Source organism: Coturnix japonica, chromosome 1, assembly GCF_054131305.1.
Source record: "Coturnix japonica strain WE chromosome 1, WE-NBRP24, whole genome shotgun sequence".
Classification (NCBI taxonomy): domain Eukaryota; kingdom Metazoa; phylum Chordata; class Aves; order Galliformes; family Phasianidae; genus Coturnix; species Coturnix japonica.
Genome location: NC_140663.1, coordinates 175,151,648 through 175,174,744, shown reverse-complemented (window position 1 = coordinate 175,174,744; position 23,097 = coordinate 175,151,648). Strand labels below are relative to the sequence as shown.

Below are 23,097 nucleotides of genomic sequence, written 5' to 3'. Positions count from 1 at the left end.
GTGCTATATACATCAGCCCTTATAACACTGAGCTCCAAAATGCTCACAGTATCTCATAGGTGATTAAACTGCCTGAGTAGCTTTCACTTTATTTGGCGGCACTCAAAGAAATGAACAAAATGGATTTCAGATTGAGTTTGCACTCAAATCCAGGTCTTTTTTGGGCAGCTGAAGGCTAGTGGGGTTTTGATTTACAAAAGAGGACAGGTGAATAGTTTCTTGTTCTATCAGTTCCAGGCACAGAATTTGCCACCTCTGTTCTTAATACAAGATGTACTTTTTTGGTACATTTCCCAATTCCATTGTTAAAATTAGAGGACATGATTAGCTAACATCTGATCTATGTGAGCAAATGAGAAGGAAAGCTGTTAATTCTCCTGTACTAGGTGTTCACAGACTGGCTGGCTGCATTACATTGCTCTGCCTATTTAAGCTTAGTGAGGATGCAGTGCTTGTGCGTAAAAGCACTGACTGTTAAATATTTTCACACCAGCTGTTCCCAAAAGGTGACTAAGTATTTCCTTTCATCTCTAATCTCCTTTACAGTTTGTATGAATAGATTAGCCACACTTTATCCCTTCCTAGTGGTGCATTGTGTTTTACTTCATATTGCCATCCAGCCCATAGAGATGCCTTCAGTTCCTTGAAGCAAGGGGATCTTCTGAGCAAACTGAGAGTTTTGCAAACTCCACCCAATTCTAAATGTGGATATGAACCTCAGTGTCTTTACAAGGCACAATCAGCCCACACACCAGTGAAGGAATTACCCAGACTTTGAGGGTAGACTTTGAAAGGGTTGTTAAGCACTGGAATAGGCTCCCAAGGGAGGTGGTTGAGTCACCATCCCTGGATGTGTTTAAGAGCCATTTGGATGTGGTGCTCAGAGATAAGATTTAGCAGAGGGTTGTTAGAGTTAGGGCACTATGGTTAGGCTGCGGTTGGACTTGATGATCTTTGAGGTCTTTTCCAACCTGAGTAATTCTATGATTCTATGATCAGGATTCTGGTTATTTTCATGCAAATAATCAACAAGATTTTATTTGTCTCCTGTTTCAAGACCTACTTTACTTCACCACCACTCATCCCAGCGGGGAGACTCCCTAGGAGACCAAACTGCTGGTTAGTTTTTGTACAAGTGTGTAGAGTTGTTTTTGTTGGCTTTTTTTTGCCTTGTCCCCTCAAGACATCTTTCCTCTGGTCCATAAAGCTGCCTCAATATTGCTCAGAATCTTGACAGTGGCCACTGATACACCTTAACTGCTGTGTATTGCATGGACCAAAATTGTGTTCTGGTTTTGTTCTGCCTCCGTCAGCATGTCTCTGGCTGTTGTTGTTTGCTTAATGCTTGTGGATCTCAGCTATCTGAGGCCAGGATTATGCTTTTTGTTCTGTGTTTGCACCGTGCCAGGTGTAATGAGGTCACAATCCATTAACAACAGTTCAGAAGTAAGAATACTAAAGCAATTATTCTTACAAATACAAACCTTGTACCTGATTCTGTGGTGGTTTTTTTTTTGTTGTTTTTTTGTTTTTTGGCATATTCTGTTTAAAACTGACCCAAATCTGTCCCCTTAAGAATAAAATGTCTGCTGTGTTCCCTTTGATATTTCAGAAGCAAAATGGGAAAAGAAATGTATCAAACACTAGCCAGCAATGTAATGCTTTGTTCACTGCCCTTTTTAATTGATATAACAGACACGGTAGCTTCCAATACAGGATGTAGAGTAATCCAGACTTTCATATTATTTTCACATTACATTAAAGAATTGGGCTGAGAAAGAGGGATAATGATGTCAATTTGTGCTTAATTTATGGCAAATCCATTTTTACATGTTTACCTCTACCCTAAAATCCTAAAATTGGCTTGACAACAGTTTAAAGCTCTCCAGCTTAGAGAACAGCAATGCAGATGAAATTTTTTCTTTAGCATTCATGTGATGCGGAATCAGAGCTTTAGCAGCTTCTGACCTGCCTGCTAAATCCTTTAATAAATATGGATTTAGTGCTAAAATATTAGATCAGGTGAAATTGCTCAGAGCTCCCTGAAAACTGGGGCAGTTCCACTGACCTTCAACGCATTAATAGAAAATTTAATAATTAAAAATCTGTCTTAACTGGGATTTTCCAGTTCTGTCTTGGCTCATTTGTGGCAATTTCCAGCCTCAGACTGTTCCAGAAAAGAGGCACAGGAGGAAGGCGCCACTCAGAGCTGAAAGGCAATAGTTGGTGAAGAGCTGAGCCTTGTTTTCCTAACCTGCCTTTGCTTTAGAAGGCAAATCATGGGGAGTTTCTGGGAAAAGCATCTGATAGAGAGAGATGGATGGTGAGAAACAAAAGGTCCGTAATCACCATGAGTGCTAAATACATGCTTTGTAATGAAACATAATTTCCAGTGTGATGAAACTCTTGTCTATGTGATTTGGTAACTCTGGAGTGACATATGAACTCCTGGGTTGAAACTGAAGATAGCACAATGCTAATTAGATGTTCAAAACATCTTAAATAACATCATAAGGAGAAGTTTAAATTGCGGAGCAGCAGAAAAAGAGAGATATGAATTCTCTGTCCTTGCCACCCTAGTAGCAGAGTGTCATCCCAGCATGGAGTCCTCTGAAGAGCATCCCTCTCCAGTAAGCACTGGGAGCAGGCCTGCAATGTGTGGCAATGTCACTGCTTGAAGGTCGTTTCTCTTTTCCTTCAGAGCTTATGACCCAAAGCAAGGTCTGCATAATTTAATGTCATTATACAAATGAACTGTTGGCTTATTGTTTACAAAATGTATTGATTATTTAGGTAGTAGTAATGTCTAAGCGATCATTATTACCTTGGACGCTGCATGCAAGATCTGCATTTTTGATGCCTTTATACAAATTAGCTGTTTGCTTTCTCTCATTTAAAATATATCAATTACGTAAGTAATACTAATATTTGAGTAATTATTATTTATGTCAGTAAGTAGAAAAGCTGTTTGCTTTTACAAGTGCAGTTAAACCACTGCTACTGAGACAACTTTCTGCCTTTCTGCCCTGCTCAAGGATCTCAGTTACACAGCTCAGAATATACCTGTAAGGTAACAGTTATGACTTTTCTTTCCATGGATGATGAAATCAAGATTAAAGGATGCCCTCCAGAGACAGAAAATGAATCCATCAGCTCTGCTATCATCCCTCACCAGGTAAAGATGCAGCAGGGCTTCAAAGGGTGACTTGGGACACCTCAGTTTTAACCTACTGCACCTGAAGCCCTGCAGGAGCACCTATACAGGAGCATTTTGGTGGAAATCCCCAATAAAAGAAGGCACCTTTCTTTGTCCCTCAGCTATGCACAAAAGCTTAACCCTGCTTCAGCTCTTTCCCCCACTCTCCTCTTGCTATTTAGATCTTTGCTTGCATAAGCAGCCCTGTGTTTAACTGAAAGGTTCCTGCAAATTCCTTTCTAGGTGTCGTCTCTCTGCGGACTCAGATCAGGAATCTCAGTGTCTCTGAGCTAACTTGGAGATTAAAAGTCCTCAGAGCAGCTGCTCACCTGGTGCTGGGCAGATCCAGGAGAGCTGCCTTGTAAGTGCTCTGGGAACTGCCTTTGAACTCTGTAAGGAGCAAAGAATGAGTTGGGTTTGGTCATTTCCATCCACTCACATCTGTTTGTCCAGGACTGAGTCTTTTGTGCTGTAAATGTACAGCACCTAGCATAGGGGGACCCGTAGGGAACAGCAGTGAGAGCAGAAGGAGTCATTAGCATTCCCCATGGCGGTGGATCAAAGCTCTTACCCTGCCTACATGGCTGCACAACGTACAATGGTACAGTGCCACAAATTTAAGAAAATCTCCCTTCTAAGTGCAATTTCAGCTTGTTCCATATTTGCATGAAGTTTTTCCAGTTTCTATCTGAAACGCTATAACTCTGTGAGATGAAATTCCATTAAACTGGTCCGCTGTCTTTTATCTGCCTCTATTTTCTACGCTATTTATACCCAATTTTCATCCTTGCCTTAAATGTTAGCGACTGACCATCACATTTTGTCTGTGGCATCTCCTCTATAGCTGCGATTTACTTTTGTATTCCTGTCAATCTTCTCTTTATTTATTATTCTGAACTTTATTTGAAACTGTGTCTCGCTGTTGAATAGCAGGACATGAAATGCCAGGTACTGACGGCCTTCAGACTTGGAGCTAAGATTTGCTGAATAAAAATAAATATCCCAAAGTACAGGATTATGTTTTCCTCTTTGAAGTTTAATTGGATCTCTGTACTTTCCAGGATGTGAGTTAAAGCTTCCCAGAGAAGAAACAATTCCTAGAGCATTAAATGAAGTTCCTAACACAGATTCTTCTCTGGGCTGATGTTAATTTCCTCCTGGTATCCATAAAAAGATCATTTGACAGTTGAGCCTTTTGCTCGTGCTTACAGTCGTTAAAAAGAACCAATTTCTTTCTTAATTCTGTGCAGTTTGGTTTTGTCTAAAATAAATTATAACAGCACTTTCTAATGTGTGTGCAGAAGTAATTACAACCTAGATTTGCTTGGGCTTCCCTTACTCTGAGCTCAGAACAGGTTTTTCTTTTACCTCAGACAACTTTTTACCGAAGAACTTTAGGAGGAAGTTTTTCACACAGAGGGTGGTGACGCACTGGAACAGGTTGCCCAAGGTGGCTTTGGATGCCCCATCCCTGGAGGCATTCAAGGCCAGGCTGGATGTGGCTCTGGGCAGCCTGGTCTGGAGGTTGGTGACCCTGCACATAGCAGGGAGGTTGAAACCAGATGGTCATTGTGGTCCTTTTCAACCCAGGCCATTCTATGATTCTATGGTTCTGTGAACTTTGAAACATCATTTTTATTAATTTTTCTCCTTGCTGACATATGTGGAGCTGACGTCTCTGCCTATCAATGCAAATGAAATGTATTCTCTGTGCTGCCAATATGCCTCAACACTGGTCTGGAAGGACTATCTTTATGGAAAAGAAAACTTTCTTCAAAACCCTTTCACATTTTTATCTGTCAAGATCATTAGAAAGGTGCTCATTAGTGCAAATTGTTATACGGAGCATGAACATTTCAGAACTTGGAGGGGGCAGAGAACTAATCTTAAATCCACTGTATCCACTTCAGTCAGGCTATTATATTATGGGTTACTGGTCCTCCACATACACTGCATGATGACCTCTGGTCTTTGGTTACTTTACTCTATTCTAGGTTATGTTATCCTATTTCACTGACTCTGAGATATCTTCCCCTTATGTTTCGTCTCATCCATTTTCTTTTGGAACAAGACATGACTTCAGAAAGCTGGAAACACCCAGAAACACATTGCAGAAGGGGTTTCATGTTCTAGACAACATGAATTCTACATGGGTCAGAGCACAGGGTCACAGTGGTAGGAACCACCAGCTCCAGCATGGAACTGACTTAATGCCAGTGCAGAAGCCATGCCATGGTAGGTAGGACCATCCTTTCCCAGACAATGAGTGAAGTTAAAGGGAAGAGTCTGATTTAACTCCACCATAGTAGATGATAGGAACAGCCTGCCTATGCACAAGTATCCATCTTGCTGATATTCCAGCAGTAGTATTATAAAAAGAGGGAATATTCTGAAGCCATGCCCGACACTCACAAAACTGAGAGGACATCTATGTGGTCAAAAGATTTAAGTCTAGAAACTGTAAAGGTCCCCCATTCAAAAACAGAGAAATAGGCAAAATTTGGTCATCAGAGACGCATACATTTTCAGTGATACAAGCAAACTTGCAAATTACTTAGCCATCCACTGTTTTAACAGTGACTTGATTTAGCCATGGAATGTAGCAGCTTGTTGTGGTACTGTAAACCCTTTATTTTTTATATTACCCAAATTAACATGGGTAACACGATCTGGTATATCATGCTGTTTTCAGCCAGAGAAGTCCGCAACACAGAAGGTAATTGATCCAAATAAAAGAACTTTTGAGCTCATGGTGTGACTGCTGAGGTCACACTGGAGATAGGAAAGAATGCTGAACTAAAACTGGCAGGCTGGGAATTATCTCCAATTATTGTAGAAAATAAACATAAAAATGGAACAGTCTTCTTATGGCCCTTTGAAGGGTCCATAACTTGGAACTGATGCTAGAGGAACAGATATGAGAGAAAGAAGCCTAAGGTCATTGAAGACTTGGGACTGCTTCTCACACCACTGAACGTACACTGTTCTAAGCTTGAGACATGATCTAATCAGACGAAACATTCTGTGATCTAATGGCCGGAGACAGACGATGACATCACCACTTCCACTGTTTTTGGCCAAGTTTGAAATGAAAGCTAGAAGGCAGGTTTTAAGTTCCTTCAGTCTCTGCCTTGGTCCCCGTATCTGATCAACACTGAGTGGACTGCTGCGAGCAGAAAAGTGGATAAAAGTATGATCCTAAACAGATCCCAAAGATGAGAGAGGTTTGATGGATCTCTGGTTGCCCAGGGGAACAAGCTAAGCCTATTTTTCAACCATCAGGCTGTAAGTGAATTCATGTTTGAAACATAAGTTGTACAAGCCTTATGAGGAGCAGCTGAGGGAACTGGGATTGTTTAGTCTGGAGAAGAGGAGGCTCAGGGGAGACCTTAACTACCTGAAAGGAGGTTGTGGTGAGGTGGGGGTTGGCCTCTTTTCCTGTGTAACTAGAGATAGGACTAAAGGGAATGGCCTCAAGTTGTGCCAGGGGAGATACAAGTTGGATGTTAGGAAAACTTTCTTCTCCAAACAAGTGGTCAGGCACTGGAATGAGCCACCCAGGGAGGTGGTGGAGTCACCAGCCCTGGGGATATTCAAGAAACATTCAAATGTGGTACTGAGGGGCATAGTTTAGTGGGGAAATATTGGTGATGGGTAGATGTTTGGACTGCATGAATTTAGAGGTCTTTTCCAACATAGGTGATTCTATGGTTCTATGATTCTACTTTCTGTTTTACTGTGAGATTTCTCCCCCAACTTACCATCTGGGGTTTGTTTTTTTTATTTTTTATCTACTAACCACAAAGATATTCTGACTTTTGAAGAAGCAGACTACCAGCAAAAACAACTACAGCTCATCTCAATTATTACCATTCTTTTTCCCCACCACGTGGGGGTCTCTACACCACAAGGAAAGGGAGTAAAAGAATATTCCTGAATAGTTTTAGCTCATATTTTCTGGTGGTTTTAGGGCTTTTATAAATTACTATTATTGATAATAAAACCCCTGGAAGACTTTAAAGGGGGAGTTCACCTTGGGAATGAACAGGCTAAAATCTGCACTCACAATACAAATGGCATCTAATGCTTTATGTTGTGTAATGATAAGTTTCTTGTTAACACTTCTGTGTTTTGCAGTTCACTTATTCCTTCCCAATTCACAAAGCAGAGCCTCTGGTAGCCTTGTGTATGAGCTCAGTGCTGCACATACTTTATTCCCTCAGAGAGAAAACTTCTCAGCACACAAATAAAATGGGGAAGATCACAAGTTCACAGATCAGCATGCTATGGTTCTGGAAGGCTGAGGATGAAATCTCTGCTGGTACAAAACATTTCCTGGCTTTCAATGACTTTTAAGAGACAAAGTAAGGCTTCTGGGAGTAGGTTTGCAACTTGAGTATTGAACCAGATCAGATTCTGTTGCCATCTAGCAAAGTCTGCTTTTGAAACCCAAAATTTCAGTTGCCCCAGACTAATGTTTCTCACTGAATTCCAAGAGATATGAGAAGAACAAGCTATTGGTTGAAGGAAGCTTGTTGCTCATCTTTCCCTTAAGTTATTAAAATCTAAAATATGTAGATGTTCATCGGTTTCATATGGCATATACTGAAGTTTAGTTCTCTTGTTCTTCCTTGTGTGTACTTTAAATCTGAGAAAAAGACTTCCCAGGCATTAATGGGGAGCAACCCTCATTTAGAGAGGAACAGAACTATTCCATGCGACAGCTGATGTAACACCCAGCTTTTACAGTGACATCCTTACCCCTAAATGAAGAAAATGATGTTCTAGAGGAGGAATTATGTGAACATTTTTCGAGGATGGATTTTTTATCTTGGTGGCCTTGGGCATGACATGAATTTAACATGAGACTTTGTTTTGTAAGGTTGACACCAATAAGCCCAAGGAAATCAATTTTTATCACACCTATTGTGTTAACCCTGGTGCTGTTTGACCAATGGGATATGACGTTGTCTGGTAAGATATATGAGAACTATTTTTCTAGGTGTATGTGTGCATGGGCATGGTATAATCTGCACAATTCCAGATGAAAAAAGGCACTGGAAAATAAAGATGCATTTGCTTAGGCTTTCCTCTCTAAAAGTTCATTCCTTTTAGTCTCCTTAACTACTGATTAGAATATAGAGCATATGCTTAATTCAATCAACTACACAACTTTGTGGTGGTCTATTGGGTGCTTTCTGAAATATTTTCTCCACTGTTCATTCCTACAACAAAATTGGTACTAAAAAAATCCAACCGCTACCATTAGCTGATACAAAATCTTAAATCTAAACGTTACTTGTAAACAGACGTGAATTGACCCATACTCCTACAGGCAGCAGATTTTCCATTGACTTCAGTGTGCTGTGCAATAAATTTAAAGCATTTTCCCTGCAAACAGAAAGATGGGTGTGTGCACTATGCTAATTTTAATCTTGATCCAACTTTCCAGACTATAAAAAAGAAGTGAAGCCACAGAGGACTGCTTTTCAACTGGTGGATAAATACCTGGTCTTCTGCCTGCCCTGTGGAGACCTGCACTATTTTCCCACTGCAATAAGGCCGGATTTATCTAAGCATATCTGCAAATGTCTGAATCATAGAATCATAGAATGGCTTAAGTTCAGGGGGACCTTCAAGATCATTCAGTTTCAACCCCTTGCTGTGGGCTGGGTTGCCAACCACTAAATCAGTCTGCCCAGGAACCCATCCAATCTGGCTTTGAATGCCTCCAGGGATAGGGCAACCACAGCCTCTCTGGGCAGATGTACCAGGGCCTCACCACCTCTAAGTAAATAATTTCTTGTTGATATCTAACCTAAATCTCCCCTCTTTTAGTTTAAGTCCATTTCACCTTGTACTGTCACTACCAGACCACAGAAAAAGTCAGTATTCCTCCTGCTTTAAAGTATCTCTCATTACTGGCAGCTCACAACAAGATCTCCTTGGAGTCTTCACTTCTCCAAGCTGAACATGCTCGCTACTCTTGCTCTCTGCCACCTCTCTGTTGATACAGTCCAGCACACCATTGGCCCCTCTGGGCTGGAAGCACACACTGCTGGCTCATTCACCAGAATTCTCAAGCCTTTCTCAGCAGGGCTGCTCTCTATGAGTTTTTATTCCAGTCTGTACTCATATCTGGAAATGCCTCGGTCCAAGAGCAATACCTTGCACTTGGCCTTGTTAAACATCATTAGATTGTGTGCACACTTTTTGAGCATGTCCAGGTCAATCTGGATGGTGTCCCTCCCTTGTATTGTGTCGGCTGCAGCAATGAGGTTAGTTATCAGTAAACATACCAAGGGAACACTCAGTGCCACTGTCTGTGTCGATGATAAAGATGGTAAAGAGCATTGGTCCCAAGATGGACCCTGGGGGATACCATGTATGACCGGCCTCCCCCTGGACATAGAGACATTGACACCTACCCTCTGGTTATGAACATCCAAATAGTTTTATATTACAGATGTGATCACTACTGTTTTTTAACAGGTCACATAGGCTAAACAGGCAATTTTCTTTCTTTCTTTCTTTTTAATGTTAAATGCCACAGCTCTGTAATTGCCTCTCTCCTGAGGAAATCTGTGATCGTGATGCCTGCTGTGACTTCTGCAGTTCTTTGGCAGAACTGAGGATCTCTGAAAAGCTGAAACCCAGACAGCTCCAAAGGAACATGAATTACCCAAATATGGAGGCAGCTAAATCAATGAGGACTCAATTAAGCTCTCTTTCAAAGATTTCCACTTAACTACAATTGGAACAGTCTTTTGCACATGTTTCTCTTCTCTAGGACAACTGTTCCACTAAATTGTTAGTGCTAAAGGAAGTTTTAAGGCAGCAGGGGATTGCATGAAACTGAACTTGTTCAAAAAACATCAAGGACATTTGTAACATTTCCAGCCACAGTAACTGTGGCTACGATAAGTGCCTAAAATTTTGGCAGTCATTTCCAGCAGTGAAATGCATAAATCCTAAGTAAGTACCAAAGACCTAGAAAACAAATACAGATGAGCAGGGAGCTGGGGTTGAGACCCTTTAACCCTGAACTCCAGGTTTTCTGTTCCAAGCATGCTGGTCAGACCATTAAGAAATGCTGAAGGGATGGATGGTGAGAAGATCTGTCTCCCTCTCAAACTCCAGGCATTCTGTGCTTTGTAAAAATGAAAACACTCAGGCTGTCAAATCTCTGTCCTCAAATTGTCATCCCTTTGTATTGCTCATACCTGTTCATTCTTCACTTTGAGATGATGACTGCCTATAGCATCTGCATTGACCTGATAATTGGGATTCTCTCCCAAGAAACTGAATGCACATCTCTAGACACTGCAGTGTCTCAGGAGCCGAGAAAAAGTTCCCAGCAAGACTGCATTACAGTTAGATAAATCTGCATTTGCTTCAAGTAAATTGTAAATGCGTAAATCTCTTTCTGAGTGTGAACCTCATGAAGTCTGGCAACAAATCAATGGATAGTAGTATTTCCTAAAAGTCACAGAGGGGAACAAGGGCAGCCATAAACTCAACTGGCATATCCTCAAAAACACGGCTAGAAGCAGAAGTGCTGAGAGAAGCTCTGGATAGGATCGAGCCATTTGATTTCATGAGATACGAGCACTCGAGCTCAGCCTCAATCTTTGTCCAGGAACACTCTGCCAGACTTTTCAGTCTGTAAAATCCCAGTCTCCATTGTCAGCTCTTGTCATTAAATGCACAGACTATGATTTCGTATCTATCCTGACAATTCAGGACCAAGCAATATTCTTATTATTACTCTTCAGTCTAGTTTTAAGGGATCTCAGCTGTGTAAAAAGTGACTGAAAAGGAATGCAGGTCTATGTCCAATCATTATCAACTGTCCAGAAAAACATAATCACTATACTTATTACACAGAGACGTAATATGCTTTGTATGATCAGTTTTCGGATGATTCTAGCAAATATCTTGTATGCCAAATGTCAACTGCCACATACAGAACAGAGTGAAATCATTACTTTAAATCTGAGGAAAGTGAAGGACAACATCAGATAACATAAGCATGATAGTAGATTTAAACATATTTTGATAGGCTTGGGATTGTACTGATGCATCTCTGAGATCCCTCTGGGAAACAGCATTCTCTAAACACAGTCAGCATGACTCACCTGCAGCAAGAAGGTCTTACTGCAATGTGTTTTGTTGCCTTTTGATTAGCCAGAAATATTTGCTCCAGCTTAAATAGGTCAAGATTGAGACTTCATTACATATTAAGTTCTGTTTCATGTTTCAGCACAGGGCATTCCCCTCTTCTTGCTATACTCAGACAATATGAGGTTAAGAGACCTGCCTTTTAATGGCTTCATTAGCTGCCATGCTTGGAGGACAAAGTCCTTTGCTAGGGCTCATTAAGAGGTGAAGGGAGATAGCATGCCAAAAGCCAAAGATACAGAGGATATCTAGTGGTAGGCTCTGGAGAAAAGGGGTTAGGATGAGTGGTTCCTTAATTAGCCTTCTTGTGCTGAGCATTGCCCTGGACTTTTTAGCTGAACTGGGTTATAAAGGACGTTTTTGTATTTGCTTGTACAACAGCACAAGGATGCTAAGAGGAGGAGATTTCATTCATTCAGAGAGAACTCAAAAAGGCCGTTTCCTCTGCATATAGGTTCTCATTGGACTTATCTCTCTACCTTTCTCTAGGAGACTTTATACTAGGCAGTCTACCAAAGAAGAACAGCATACTGAGGGGAAGAGGACTCTATGCCTTGTATGAAGAAGGGAAGCATGCTCAGGAAGCATTTTTCTAGAGTGAAAATTCTGTGGTGCTATGGGTATACTGGCTTTGGGCATAATAATGCTAAAAAAAAGAATTTAGAAAGGCACCTCATTACTTCTACAATACACTGTAGAGCAGAACATGTGAGAAATTGAGTCACACAGCTTGTCTATGACGAGAAAAGGAAGGTGGAATGAAAAAAGACACAAACAGGAAAAAAGAAGAATCTAATATTACTATTATGTGAAAAAATAAAGGGTTTCATGTAGCAAGCTGTATTTCTCTAAGGTTGCCTCTAGAGGCAGGTGAAACTCATCTACTTAATAAAAACATTGAATCTAAGGTTCAGAGACATTTTAGACTTACTTTCTATGTATGACAGTGACGTGGTGTCCCTGACAATGGCAGGGGGTTGGAACTGAATGATCTTCAAGGTTTATTCTGCCAACCCAAACAGTTCTATTAGTCTGTGATCCAAAGACTTTCTCCTATCTTCTTCCATACTGGCTGATAACTCCTAAATGAATGCAGTATGCTTTTCAGATAGCTAACAGTCTTGACTTGAAGATGTTATGAGCTGGAAAACCCACTGTAGGCACACAGTCCTATGGATTTCACTGGCAGTAAACACAGTCCTAAGTGCTTTCCTGAGCTGAGGTTGATTTATTCAAGTACTTAAGTATTTCACTTAATAATTTTTCCACTATTTGTTCCTATTTTATAGGACAATAGAGTCTGCCCCTCTTAATTTCTTTCGAGGACCCCCTACTGCCCACTCTGGGCACTGGTGCTATATGTACAAACATACTTGCTCACTCTGTTTTAATCATGCAAGAAAGGTACTACACATCCCGTGAGTAAATCTGTCTTTCAAATCAAGTCATCAATTCAGTGGAAAGGTCTGGGTTAGAAATGGAAGTTTACAAATCACCTTAGCTGTGATTTTAGCTGTGAGGCACAATAACCTGAATGTTACAAGCAGCTTGGTGAGGAAAAAGGTCTTGGAATGATGCTCAAGTTTGTCTCAAATAACCTCACACTGCCAAAGAAAGTTTGCACTAGATGGATTTATAAAAGTAGTATAAAGAAAGCTTATAAATCATCTGAACACGACCCTGCAGGTTAACAATGGGAAAGCAAGTTCTGTTTGCGTGTTGAAATGAACACTTTTCCAAATCCATCCCTTCAACCCCTAAACCTCCACATAAACTCAGAATAATGACTCAATTATGCACCATGCTATGAAATCACTAGAAATACACTGCTACCTTCTCCCTTCCTGTGGTCATCATATAAATGTGTGTATGGAACTGAAGACATTAATGTGGGATCAGTATATTTTTAACCCCAGTCAACGAGGACTCCTTTTTGCTGTATTCCTCAGCCCAGTCAATTTTACCGCTATGACAAGCTTCCTAACATGACACCTACCCTGAATGATTATTGTACAGAAGCTTTTTATTCATATCCTTTCCAAGAGCTCATTCAGTTTGCCCTATCCTTGAAAGTCACTCTCTTACAATACTTGCAAGCAATTAACCTGATTTCTTATACACATTGCAGCAATTCCTCAGTGAAAACGTTTGTGCATTTTTTCTGCTACACCCAGTCTCCTAATAGTTTGTGTGTGTGTGTGCGTGTGTGAAAATTCACTCCATTTCATTGCCTAACCAGAACTGCCCTGGATTTTTGGCCTAGTTCCACTTATCTCTTTAAGGTAAAGAAGTTGTTATTGCTGTGGTCTTTTATTTGTGAGTACAGTATACACAAGCCAAAAGACTAATGCCCAGTAGGCTCTGATTATTTAATGCATTATAGCATTCCTCAGTATGGCATCTAAAAGCTAACTGCATTTGGAAGTAAAAAAGAAAAGCTCTTGAACACTTTTCCCTCAGTCTCCACTTCAGATACCAGATGCACATTCTGAGCATGATGCCCATTTAGACAAGGAACGAAGGAATTACACATTTTGAGACCTTAACACAAAATTGCCTATAAAAATATGTCTTCTTAATGCTTGTAGTATCCAATGCTTCTACTCAGTCAACTTCTTTTTCACTTGATATGGGACAGCACTTATAATGTTCTGATTCAAACCTCATGTGACACTCATCCTCCTCCAGCTGAGCCTAGAAAATCACAGCATTTAAACCTTGAAGGGAAAAGAGTTCTGGCACCTCTTTTCTTGTTGTTTACAGCAACCTAAAGAATATTTAGTTCTATCTCCTAAAAATCAAAACATAGCCTTTGTTGGCTACAAGGATTCATCAGAAACCAACACCAGAACAAGAAGTTATATGTAGACCATCAATTACTTGCATAGCAATATAATGTACTACAGCAAGCCTACGTGGCTTTAATGGGGTTATTTATTATATTGCTCTGTGCTCAGCTATAGAAGCAGAATTATTTATGTAGTTGAGCTATGGCATTTCTGCTTCCAGGCATGCCCTACATGAGCTTTACAGGAACACATTTGTAGCGCTACTTCAGCAGACCTGAGTCTGAATATTTTACAAAGTTTAAATAAACCAAAAAACAACCCGAGTCTTCGCTGACGTTACCGATTGAACAATCGTGGCCAGTCCAGTTGGGATCGCAGCTGCAGAGGCCGGTATCGGGAAGGAAGGTCCCATGACCAGAGCACTGGTCCAGACACGTGGCTCTTGGGGTCTCGCAGTTGGTTCCTCCCCAGCCAACAGAACAGTGGCACTCTCCGCGCACACACACTCCTCGTCCCGAGCAGGTAGGATCCATGCAATCCACTACGGGTAAGAAAGAAAAGGAAAGCAGACAAAGGGAGTAAATTTCAGAAGAATAAATGATCGGCTTGCAGTCTACAGAAGCTTGCTTCTACAGTATCTCAAGGCTCCAAGCAGAAAGCAAAGTCACACTGAGCACAAAATAGATGCTTCGAGAAGATACCGTCCCCAAATTGGAATAAGACCTAAATGTCCCATCTCTGGAAACATTCAAGGTCAGGCTGGTTGGGACTTTGAGCACCTGATGGAGCTTTGGGTGTTCCCATTCAGAGCTGGACTAGATGGCCTTTAAGGGTTCCTTCCAACTCAAACGATTCCATGATTGTAAAACACATGAAAAACAGAAAAAAATACACAATAAAATGCATTCTTTCATCTAGGCTCACAGTAATAAATAACCTTCCAAGTAAGTACAGGCTAATGTCAGTTATGGTTAGAATAAGAATAATATTCTCTTGTACATGTATCGCATCTCCACTTACTCTATTGAATATGTTAAACTACACTTACTAATGAATTCAAAGCTGAGCTCCAGTTTTCTGAGAGTGAATTTTACATAAAGACTCAGCAGAAGTTTATGCCCTGATTCAGCAAAGCATATGCTTAAATTGAAGAATACGCTGAGATCTATGCAGGTTTTACAGACAGTTACATTCATTTCATGTTAAACGTATCCTCTCTCTTTTTGGAGTAAGGATTAAAACAAAACTGCCCTGGGGATCAGTGACAAGCACCAGCCTGGCTTGGAGCAGGAAGAAATCTGCTCAGCTCCTGGCTCAAATGCAGAAGAGCAGAACACGGCCATGGCACATACAGCAGGTTTGCAGCTTCTATTTTTTCCTGCAACAGCTAATAGGAACCCCAACGACCTGCTGAAGATCCAGAAACCTTAAAAAGAAACACAACAGCTGCTCTGATAATTCTCTGGATTCGCAAAACCTCCTCGCTCTGACAAGTAATGGCTCAGCAATTACTATCCCAAGGCATGTGAGAGCATTTTCAGTTCCCTTTGATTCCTGGAGCCCTGATCATAGCTGGAAGAATTCTCGAAAATGGTAAGAGGCTGGAAAGGATGAGTCTATAAATCTCCTTCAGTGCTAGTGAGCTGGGAGCCAGGTGCCAATTTTAGCATGAGACCCTTGGAGCCCTGGCCCCGTTCTTTCTCAGCAGTAATAAGCAGGAAAAGGACTAAAAAAGGGACTTGCAGCCTTGTAGGCTCTCAGCAGATGGTTTGAACATAGGGAACAAAGATCACAGGCTAACTGACAAGAGGCTACCTCCAGGCAATTCATCATCCCCTCCGAAGGTCAATTGGGAAAAAGGTGAGTTTTACAGAGGGCTCCATCATGGGAGGCAGACAATCCACAAGCCCGGCTCCAGCACAGCTGATTATAGGAGGGGAATGTGCATGTCAGAACCCCCCATTTATCATAATCCCAAGGCCATTTTTCATGTTGAAATGAGCCCTTTCAGGAAATGTCACACACAATGGCTACTTTAATCTCAGCCTCACTAGCTGTATCTCTTTAAGCTTTCTGCACCAGCTCAACGGCCCTGGGACAGGATTAGGGGCTTCTGCTTTCTTCTTCATCAATTGCTTAGTGGCTTTGAGTACAATGTTATATTTTTAGGGAGTTCTGCTTGACAAATTCAGCTGCTCAGGAGAGAAGACACTGAGAGAAGCAGAGATGAGGGCAGGAGGGCAGAGCTGACAAAATCTCCTGCACTTAAAAAAAAGCCACCAAAACAACCAGCAACAACAACAACAAAAAGAGTTTTACATAGATCTGTGTTGCTGCTTGGAAAACATCCCAAATGGTCTAATTTCGGGTTAGAAAATGCCCCATTTATAGTTAAACCTTGTGCAGAACCTTTGCCAAGAAGATAAATCATGCAGCAGGCAAGGCTACAGTCTCTTCTACACTGTTCCCCAATATGCTTCATGCTTCATTGGTCATACGAGTTATTAGGTTGGTTGGTTGTTGTTTTTTTTTTCAGTACCCAAAGAGTAACTTCTCATTTTTCACTGATTAAATTTGCTCCCCTCCCTTAACATCTCGCTGGCTTAGCCCGTGCCTTATAAAATATTGTCCAATAAACTGAGGAAGGAGAAAAGAAAAACTCCTGTAAGATTGTTGGCTGGTGCTTTATAAACACTGCTGAACTTCTGTGGGGGGAAAAGACAGAAGAAACTCTGGAATGAAAACCCATTCTAAACACTGAGTAAGGAGCGAAGCTACAAGAATGGAGAAATAATAAAACATAATCGATGCCAGATGGTGGCTCTTGAAAGAGAAATTAAAAAGTAAAAACAATATAAAAAATGGAATAAATCGACTTTTTGAATAGATTTAAATAAATATAGGTTTGTATATATAAATGTATATATATTGTGAAGATTTCCCGCATGGCGTATTACTGAGTTACCACCCCTCCTCACAACACAATACCAGTTAGGCCTGGAATATGAGAAACAAATACAGAGTCTGGTAAGTCCAAAACAGCTCTTAAAGAAGATCACAATCTCTTTGTTCTTTGCTCTTTTTCAGGTTGTTCCCTACTGGGACTGATGCTGTCCCCAGATACAGTGACAGCATGAAACAGCGGAGCGCTATCTGATTTTTCTGCTTGAATGTGATCAGGGAAAAGAGGCTCCTGTAAGAAAAAGGGCAAATCTTACTGTGATTTACACACATGAAACGTGCCTTGCTGAAGGCAAAACGAGTATTTTTTCATTTCTGTTTATTCAGTAAAGATACAATCCTGTAATTAATGAGATCTACGGAGATGTTTTAAAGGCACTTCAGTAGTCACCATCTTTAGGGCTTGCATGCCCTATGACTTCATTGAACTGTGCCTTCTTAAGCCAGAGTGCAGCTTTCTCAGGAGGTGGCTTACAGTTACTGAGCTGATGTTGTCTTCATCTCTAACACTATGGACAGAGAAGCTGTGGCACATCAGAAATGTCCCACTCTGACACACAAAATGCATGAAAGGGATTGCTAGATTAGATGCCATTCCAATGTCTGAATCCAATTCAGCCTGTTTCCATTGTCTGTAACATAAAAGCCATTTCAGAGAAACCTTTATCCCACATGCATGAGGACAACAATAAATTAATTCAAGATCTAATGACTCTTACGCACGTATCAAACTGATGTCTCAACTCTACCAGGCGGTGCAGAAGCCTTATAGCTGCATTTACAGAAGCATAATTTAAACATAATTACCTTTCAGGTCCTCTGCACAGAATTCTGAGAACATTTTTCAAAAGCACCAAGGAGTATTCTGTAAATCAGACACTTCTGGATGCATTTTTGTAACTGTCCAAATGCTTTGTACACTTACAAAACTGCCCACTTTCTCAGTTAGCAATAAGAAGCGGTCACAGACTGGGGAAGATAAAGGTTTATGATGGCAGGTGACTTCCCTGCTCAAATAGACGAAAGATAAGAGCTAAAAGGCGTTGCATTTCTGAGTCACATATCTAAATGTAAATGAAAAATGTTTGGGGGCTCATGTAAGAAATATATATATATGTATGTATATAAAGCTATGAAAGAGTTATTAAAATAATATCTGATTTTGAAGCAGAATTTAATTCAAGTCCAGAGCATTTCTAAGCTTTTAAAGAACCAAAGACTGTCATACACCACCATTTTGTATATGCAAGCAACTGAAATCACTTGGCATAGCATAATAGAGAAGAAAGCACTGTAAAAGTAATTACATGTTCAGTTGTGTAAATGGAAATGATGCTTTAATAAGAACATTTGAACATATGATTAGATGTTCTGGACTTTCAACTAGATTTGTCTATCTGAAGCTTTTGATGGCCTTTCATTGAATTATTGAACAAATATGATAGCTAATGACAAGCTATTACAACATATCATTTTTATGTTGCATCTATCTATTGTATCCATAAGGTGCCTATTACTGTTCTGCTTAAGTGCCAGTGCTATTGTGAATTGCCTCCATCCATGTAATTATGTAACGACAACCGAAGCAAAGGCTAATTGAATGTATCTTGCAAATACCTTCTTCACAGCTCTCGCCCTTGTACCCTGGGTTGCAGATGCAGGTCCCCATGATGCACGTCCCATGGTTACTGCAGGTGACATCGATGCACTGGTTGGTTGGGACGTCACATTCTGCTCCTTTCCAACCACTGTGGCATAAGCACCTCCCTTTCATGTACTGCCCATTCCCACTGCACAGCACCGGGCAGGATGCTGGGGAAAGATGATGGAAATAACATTAAAAACAACTGTACACAGTTCTCACTTTAAAAAAGAGCACAGGAGTCCGGTTTATATTCTTTGTCCAGATTTATATTCTTTGTACACACTCTTTCAGTAGGGTATGTTGTTCTTTCCTTTGCCAAAACCAATTATTTTACAGGCAAGACACCCAGCTGTCAACTGCATTCTCTTATGAATGTTTAAAACAAACAGTGCTCTTGAGTTAGAGCATCTCTTTGCTTTGTGTCTACGATACCTGTTTCACTAACTAACCTCAGACCTTTCTTGCATTCTGACTTCTCTACACACTCGTGTCTCCTCTGGCAGCACCACTGACCTTAAATTGCTTAACGTTGTTCCTGACTTTCTGCCAGCCTTCATATTTGCCTCTGCACAGCCTCTGCTGCAGATCTGGCTCCCCATGATAGAAGGCAACAGGGACCAAACTCCAGCCTCCATGATATCAGCTTTGGTAACTGCCATTCTATAGACTTCCTTCGGCTCCTCTCTGAACATCTTTGCTCCCTTTTCCTTTCTTTGCAGCTGCAACCTTTGCCTCCTCTTGTCCTCTGTTCTGATTTATCCATGGAAGCTTCCCTCCGAAGACACCTTCCTGTCTGCTGTCCCTTGAAATTCTGTCTTGTTTAAGTTCTGTTCTCAATTGCTTTTAGGGAAACTCAACCAAAAGGACATATACCCAACTCAGATTTCTCTCCTTCACTGTTGCACATCATCCTCTTGTGAGAGCAGCTGAGTTTCTCATTTGCCCCTCACAAAAGCAATTAATTAACATTTTTATACAGGATAAATATGAGAAGAATAGTCTCATCTACTGCTTAATTCACCTGTACTAAGCATGTGATGAATTCAATGCTCTTCTTTTGCATCGCTCCTGGCTCTGAGTATGTGCAGAAAGAGCTATGAGTGTGGTTAAGGGAAACACTCCTCTCTTCCCTTACTACCTCTTCATGTGCAATGCCCATCCGGTGTTGTTTTCATTTATCATTATAGACAAGTCTTACAGAATTATAGTGCACTCTGTACGATAAAAAGCATTATCAGCTCTGACTGTTAAACTGGTTTGAAATGCAGTGAACTATAATAAAAGAAATGTAGAAGAGAAAGGATTTTGACAACTATTATTACTAAGGAGTGCTCTGTTCACTTTAAAGAAAGCACACTGCAGTGGTGTGCATCATTTGCAAGGAGAATACAAGGCAATATAATGTACAATATAAGACATAAGTTGTTTAAGATACACTGTGTTATATATGTGCTTCACAGCAAATTCACTCAGTAATTTCACTTTTCAGCTAGGCTGATGGAATTTTCCCCCCTCCTATCTCAAATTTCAAATGCTCAGTAATGGAGCCTGCTCTTTCAAGGCACTGGAAGAGGATCCTTAGCAGCTCTTTGCCACAAGAAGAAAGAATAATTGCCTTTAACCAGTGAGAGGCTGCTGAAAAAGACTTGCATGTTTTCTGACAGGACAGCTGATCACTCAGTACAAGATCAAATAAATTGCTGGCCGTCTCCAATAAGACTGGAGAATACTTTCAGCCTAAGCTGGAAAGTGCTGTGCCAATGTTAAGGCAATTGGGAAGAAAAAGAGCTCCTTTATAGCATGCCATAACGAATAAAGACAAAGGAGGTTTCTGGATTTCTTTCCACTGCCCCTTGTGCAACTTTTTTCTATACATAATAATACATAATTAATTTGATCACTCAGATTCCATTTCAACAGATATCTAAGATGCCCAATCACAGTAATTCTCCAGTGTGGTAGCAACAGCCCAAATGCAGACCACTTCAAGTTTAGCATCACAGAGCAAGATTATTCATTTATTTGTTCTACTACATAGACAGTGTGAAAAAAAAGACATTCTTATTGTTCAAGGAGGCCTTCAAAATGCCCATGAAAACATCACTGGTAATTTGCTCTCATTTACGTTGCTTAAAATAATTGGTTAAAGTTACAGTTGTATTGTTTACCAATTATGTAATTGGTTAATAACATAACTGTATATATTTCTGTTCCAAAGTTTCCCACTGATCTGGGAGGTGAATTGCAATGTTGAATGGGAACAAAGGAGCCCAGGAAATCTGTGACCTAGAAACCCTGGTATGGACAGAGAACTTAAGAATTATTGCTCTATCCAGGAACTGACACACAGCTGCAGATGGATCCTGTAGCAGCCTTGCATATGCTGCAGTTGCTGTCCTTGAAGGGATGTTTAGGTCAAAACCCTTGAAAACTATAAGAAACCCAACGTTGGGACCCTTGTATATTAAGCTCATGGCAAGCTCCCATTGAACAAGCCTTCAGGGTGGAAGTGCACATGCAAATTGCATTTTGACACTCCAAGTATTTGTCTATCTTCACAAAAAAAACAGTGATAGGAGCTCAGATCAATCAGGTGTGTTCAGATCAGCCAGAGTAAGCAACAGTGTGAAACGGGAGACATCCGTGTGGCCCAAGTGGAGTCCAAGGAAACTGAGAAAGGAGGAAAGCTCCCCTGATTCAGACTAAAAGTTTACATATTCTGCCTGACAGTGAAGGAGCTTTTCATTCTGCCCTGACTCTGCAGGGAGCCTTCAGGGAACAAACCCCGAACTTCTGCCCCTAGCTGAAGTCACGAGGTGCAAGAGATGGCAAAACTCCTTTTGTTTCCAGCTGCATGGATTTAAAAAGGAGCTTGGAAATGCAAACCAAGCCCAGCCTGAGTCAGCAAGAAGTCTGACACCAGAGCTCTTGGGGATGCAGACAGCCACATCCATCTTACTGGGCCATGACCCCCAAGACACTACTGGGGTTCAGCCGGGGCCCAGCCTGCGGGGTGTGCAATCGGCCTTATCTCCTGGCTGGGCTGCAGGGACGTGGCCCCCAGCCTCACACAGGCACAGCAGACCTCAGTGGGAGTGGGAGCGGATGTAGGGTTGGACAGAGTTTAGATTTCTCTCTTGGGAAGGAGCCCAGCCTTCTTCCCAGACAAAGCAATGGGCCGGGGTGAAGGCCTGACTTGCTGCCTTAGCACAGCTCCTTGTGTGGGCATTGACTTTTTGCATTATCCCCCCATACACTGAATTATAAATCTGCGCTGCGTCTGTTCAACTGTTCCAGCCAAAAAAAGACCTTGAAAAGACTGAAGCACAGCATTCTGGCATTTTCCACGTGTGACGTTTAGATTTCTCTGTCTGTAACATGTTCTTATTGAAAGTGATTCAGTTTGTTTTTTAAATGTTTAACTAACCTAAAAATTTCAGGTCGAGTGAAAATCCTTCCAAAACGATTTATTAAAAAATACTTTTCACTTGAGAAGAAAAATGTATTGTACTGTTTGCTGGGGAAGCCTCCTTTCCAAGGCATCCCAGTATTTCCACTCTGGCTGAAGCACCCAGCCCTGCCTCCCATTGCTCTGCTCCCTCCCATGCTCCCCACAGCCATCAGGCATAGCTGAGCCCATCCTGCAAGCCCTGCAGCAATGAAAAATGTACTAACGTGGCCTACAATCAGTGTCTTAAAACAAAGTATTAAAATGGTACACCATAAGGTGATGGAAAAGTCTGCCAAATAAACAGCAATGCCAGATTTTTAAGTCATGTTTTCTAAAGTAATTCCCAGAGGGAAAATTCCTCTTGTGACGTTTTGCCTGTCCATGCACAGACAGAGGGTCACCTTGTTGTTTCACTTGTCATGAACCTTGTTGTTCATGACAAGTGAAAAAAAAACCCACAGATCTGACCTGGTTCTGTTCTCCTGCAGCAGACCCAGGCTTGGTAATGTGCAGTTGACAATGTGCAAAGGCATGAAGGTAACTTTGACGAAGAGAAAAAATAACAGGAGGAGAGGAGCAAAGAGTTAATCAAGGAAATTCTTACCTCTACCACAGTCAGGGCCCAGAAAGCCAAGGAAGCAATGGCAAGTCCCAGATATGCAGTCTCCATTCCCATAGCAATTACTGGGACAATTATCCACTGATTCTGGAAAGAAACAAAAGTTAGATTAGGCAAGAAAATACTACTGAGTTTGGGAGGGTTCTGGATGGCAGAACAGCTGAAACCTCTAAACAACCATTGCAGCTTGGAATAGAAGCATCAGCCTTGAGCTCCTGTAATGGGAGCTCATCCATTCATAGCAACAAGTGGATC

General features: G+C 41.1%; 1 protein-coding gene across 22 annotated transcripts in view; it reads right to left on the bottom strand.

Annotated features, from left to right (window-relative positions):
- Nucleotides 1–23,097, bottom strand: part of TENM4 (teneurin transmembrane protein 4) — a 1,507,827-nt gene that overhangs the window by 133,190 nt on the left and 1,351,540 nt on the right. For all 22 annotated transcript variants that reach the window (XM_085509480.1, XM_032442260.2, XM_015852440.3 and 19 more), the window contains 3 exons: nt 22,828–22,929; nt 18,745–18,939; nt 14,507–14,707 (listed from right to left, as the gene is read on the bottom strand). In XM_085509480.1, coding sequence (XP_085365606.1) covers nt 14,507–14,707; nt 18,745–18,939; nt 22,828–22,929 — 498 coding nt within the window. The remainder of the gene's footprint in view (nt 1–14,506; nt 14,708–18,744; nt 18,940–22,827; nt 22,930–23,097) is intronic.